Below are 3,432 nucleotides of genomic sequence, written 5' to 3'. Positions count from 1 at the left end.
TTTTATAAAGACAAAAATGTCCTCTTATCTTGTCTTTATTTTATCCATGATTCATAAAATCAAAACATCATCATCTCGCACATACTCACCCACCCCTACACCTACAACCACAAGTCCATGCCTATATGCCCACCCTACCCATCCTAGGACCTACACTCCACACCAACATGGACATGCACACCAACAAGCATACATAGATTTGAGTGGGTAAGAGTTTAATTAATGAAAGTTTTATCATTTTTATTAAAAATAATAATAAGTTACAAAAACTCAATAAAATGTTATTTTAGTCAATATTAGATAACTTGCTTTCAAATTTATTTGACAAATTTGCAAACAAAACAAAAAAACAAATTTCATTTCATATCATTTAGATTCCAATTCATTCAAACTCCAATTCCTTTGACTGTACATTCATTTTAGAAAAATTTTGGAAACCCAATGCTCCCTTAAGATTATAAGGCTTATTTTCAGTTTTTACATAAATGATACTTGAAAAAATAGAAATTTCAAAATACAATAAAGGATAAAACATGGGGATTTTTGTCATTTGGTACATACTTAACGAAATTGTATGGACGTTAACAGCTGAAGGGAATAAAACTATAAAATTTAGAAACCACGAGGACCTGTGGTATCAATTTTTTATAACTGAGAACAAACCTACAAAGATGTGCATTCTACATGGACCAAAATTGTAATTCACGCTATAAAAATATTTATTGTGTTGTAAAATCTTCAAAAGGAAACTATTATATATACGGATAATGTTGCTTGTCGGTAGCCAACTATTTGAAATTTGAAATATCCATTTTTGTTTCTCACAATTTATGTTACTATTAAAGCATCCCTACTTATGTTTTCAATTCAATTTATGTGAAAACTGACTAATAACAGGTGTTGTTAATTAAAATTGTTGTCTATTGATGTATCACCATAGTCGACATGTTCTACTTGCACCAAGTTTCCATGTACAATAATTCGACCTTAAATCTCTTATTTTTAAAATTGTTTTTTATTTTTTATGTTTATAAATATTCTTAGTCAATCAAATTATGATAAGTGTCTTTATTTCATATTCTTTTTAACTAACTCATTAAAACTATATTAGAAATATATCAAATAAAATTAAATTAAATGGTGATTTGTCATAACTTTAATGGATAGAAATAATTATAAGCATAAAAGACTGTTACTAAAACTTTTACTATACATCACGACGAGATAATTTAATTTCTTTTTAGTAAAACTTTTACTATACATCACATTTGCTAGATAGAAGAAACAACTTCTCTATTTTCAAATGTATGACTCGAAAGTCAAACCCTTGGCCTGTTGACCATACAGTCAAAACCTTGGTGCACCCAAGTCACACTATATATTCTATTCTATTTCACATAAAGTAGCAACACAACAATACAAAAGCCATAATACTACCCAAAATATGGAGTCTTTCCAACATATTTTCATGTCTAATCTTCTCTTCTATAATCTCACTCTGAACCTTCGCGTACAACCTACAAGACTCCACCACCAGACTATAATTCTTGCTACGATCACATCTCAATGCTTCTTTAAGCACAAGCAAACTGTTTCTACCATTAACGTGAACACCTTCCATGTCACCCAATTGCATACAAAGTTGGGTCAAATTTAACGTTGTGTGGGTCCCACTACCCTCAACATCTGTCACTCGAATCTTCATTGCTATTATGCATTTAACTACCCGACATGGAAGAATATGTTTGGCAGGTACAACGGATCCGAATTGTAACAAGAAATCTTTGTTTGTTGGCCAATGTCTTTGACCATCGAGTGCACACCAACTTGATAAATTTGCAGCTTGTTTTGCTTTTGAATTAACGATTATCCAACTCAGTTTGATCCCATCACGAAGCTCTTGCCATAGCTTCCCATCTTTTCTCTCTCTTTCAAGGGAGGTGACAGGTGGCAAGCCGTCGGAAACAGAAAGAGTAATTACTTCCCCTACACGAGATTAAATGAACGTTATATGATTAATTTTAAATCATCATAAAGTTTCATTAGTCTACACACTACATTTAACAAAAATATCATGTTTTCAGAGCTGGCCCACTTATATAATTACTTTATTATATTTTTTGTCGTGAATTCAGCAATTCTAAAGTTGCTTTTTTATTTACCAAATAAGTAAGAAAAAAAATTGTTTTTATATGAAAAAAAGTTTGTGATGTTGAACTAAACTTATGATAAAAAAACGAAAATACATTTTTCTTATATTACTTTCTTGAAACATAATCAAATGTTTCGAAAACAAAATTTCTTATAGAACGGGAATCGAAAGGGAAGATAGACATACCTACATGATCATTATCATCATCATCATCATCATCATCAATATTTCTATCTGAATATGCAAAAAGATCGATTCTGAAAGGACAATCGGAAAACCAACCATTGTAAACATTTGCATTCGGTATCCCCCAAATGACTTTAGAACATATAGTCTTTTCTTTATATCTGATATCCACTAGCGACACAAAATCAGAAGGTGAAACATTTTCTAATTCATCTTCTTCGCCATAGTATTCATCCTCCATCCATTCTTCTGGAAACTCAGGAACGTTAACATCTTTGTTTACTATCAGAGGGAAACAATCTGCATAGAACTTTTTAAACCCACCAGTTGATGATATTAAAGTTTTCACATCGTCTCTTTTGGTTGAAGGCCACATTGAAGAACATACATCTTCCCATAATCTTTCTTCTTTTGAGATGGTATTAAATGTTGCGCAAGAACACGACGCACTTGCTAGGGTTGAACCATCTACACGTCTTAGGATATCGTAGAAAAGATCATTACTTAATGTATCCATGGTTGTAATTGGTCATCAAATTATCTGAAAGAAAAAGCAGAAATCTCAAACAAAACCTCTTTAATTGAATTTGAATTGTAACCCAAATAGGATCAAGGGAAACGAAACCTATAGCTATAGCCTATAAAACACATGGTTTGCTTGCAAATTGAAGACAAAACAGATTTAATAAATTAAAACATAAATACTCATTCAAATCAAAACATGAACTCCAAAGAGCAACAAATTTATCGCCAAATATGAACTACGAAAACGCATCTCCGGTGAACATACAAGGTGTTAGTTGAATCGAAATCCAAAATGGGGAAATTTGTCACTGACACAGATATTCTAATCAATAGGTTCATCATAATTGTTTTTCTACAAGGAAGTCTCTTGTAAATATAGATGCACGGGTCACCTACTTTTCTTTGGACAATATAAAATTAGAAACAGAGACCCCAATGGGACCAGTGTATGTATTGTATAAAATATAGCTAGAAAGCATTTTAATTTGTATTTAGAAAAGAAAAAAAAACATTTTAATATGTATTTAAAAATTAAAAATCCATTAAAGTAGAGAAGAGAAAAAGAAAGA

At 31.2% G+C, this 3,432-nt stretch overlaps 1 protein-coding gene across 2 annotated transcripts; it reads right to left on the bottom strand.

Moving 5' to 3' along the window:
- Positions 1–1,267: 1,267 nt before the first annotated feature.
- LOC145011777 (putative F-box protein At2g36090) lies at positions 1,268–3,209 on the bottom strand. 2 transcript variants are annotated; one of them, XM_078970517.1, is made up of 3 exons: positions 3,129–3,209; positions 2,339–2,879; positions 1,268–1,986 (listed from the first exon to the last, which is right to left on the bottom strand). In XM_078970517.1, exons 2-3 carry the CDS (start codon positions 2,853–2,855, stop codon positions 1,394–1,396), a joined length of 1,110 nt encoding a protein of 369 aa, XP_078826643.1. In that variant the 5' UTR covers positions 2,856–2,879; positions 3,129–3,209; the 3' UTR covers positions 1,268–1,393. The 2 variants fall into 2 exon arrangements, with proteins under 2 accessions (XP_078826643.1, XP_078826642.1); XM_078970516.1 differs by having other exon boundaries at positions 2,339–3,195.
- Positions 3,210–3,432: the final 223 nt, after the last annotated feature.

The sequence above is a fragment of the Lactuca saligna genome, chromosome 8 (assembly GCF_052625555.1).
Source record: "Lactuca saligna cultivar CGN05327 chromosome 8, ASM5262555v1, whole genome shotgun sequence".
Classification (NCBI taxonomy): domain Eukaryota; kingdom Viridiplantae; phylum Streptophyta; class Magnoliopsida; order Asterales; family Asteraceae; genus Lactuca; species Lactuca saligna.
The sequence above is the reverse complement of the archived record's forward strand: the minus strand, read 5'-3'. Positions and strand labels throughout refer to the sequence as shown.

What these genes read in the sequence shown, in the direction of transcription:
- LOC145011777 (XM_078970517.1), bottom strand. Translation starts at nt 2,855, where the DNA reads ATGGATACATTAAGTAATGATCTTTTCTACGATATCCTAAGACGTGTA. An exon ending in TGATGATAATGATCATGTAG is followed by an intron (nt 1,987 to 2,338) that starts GTATGTCTATCT and finishes AATCTCGTGTAG; the next exon opens with GGGAAGTAATTACTCTTTCT.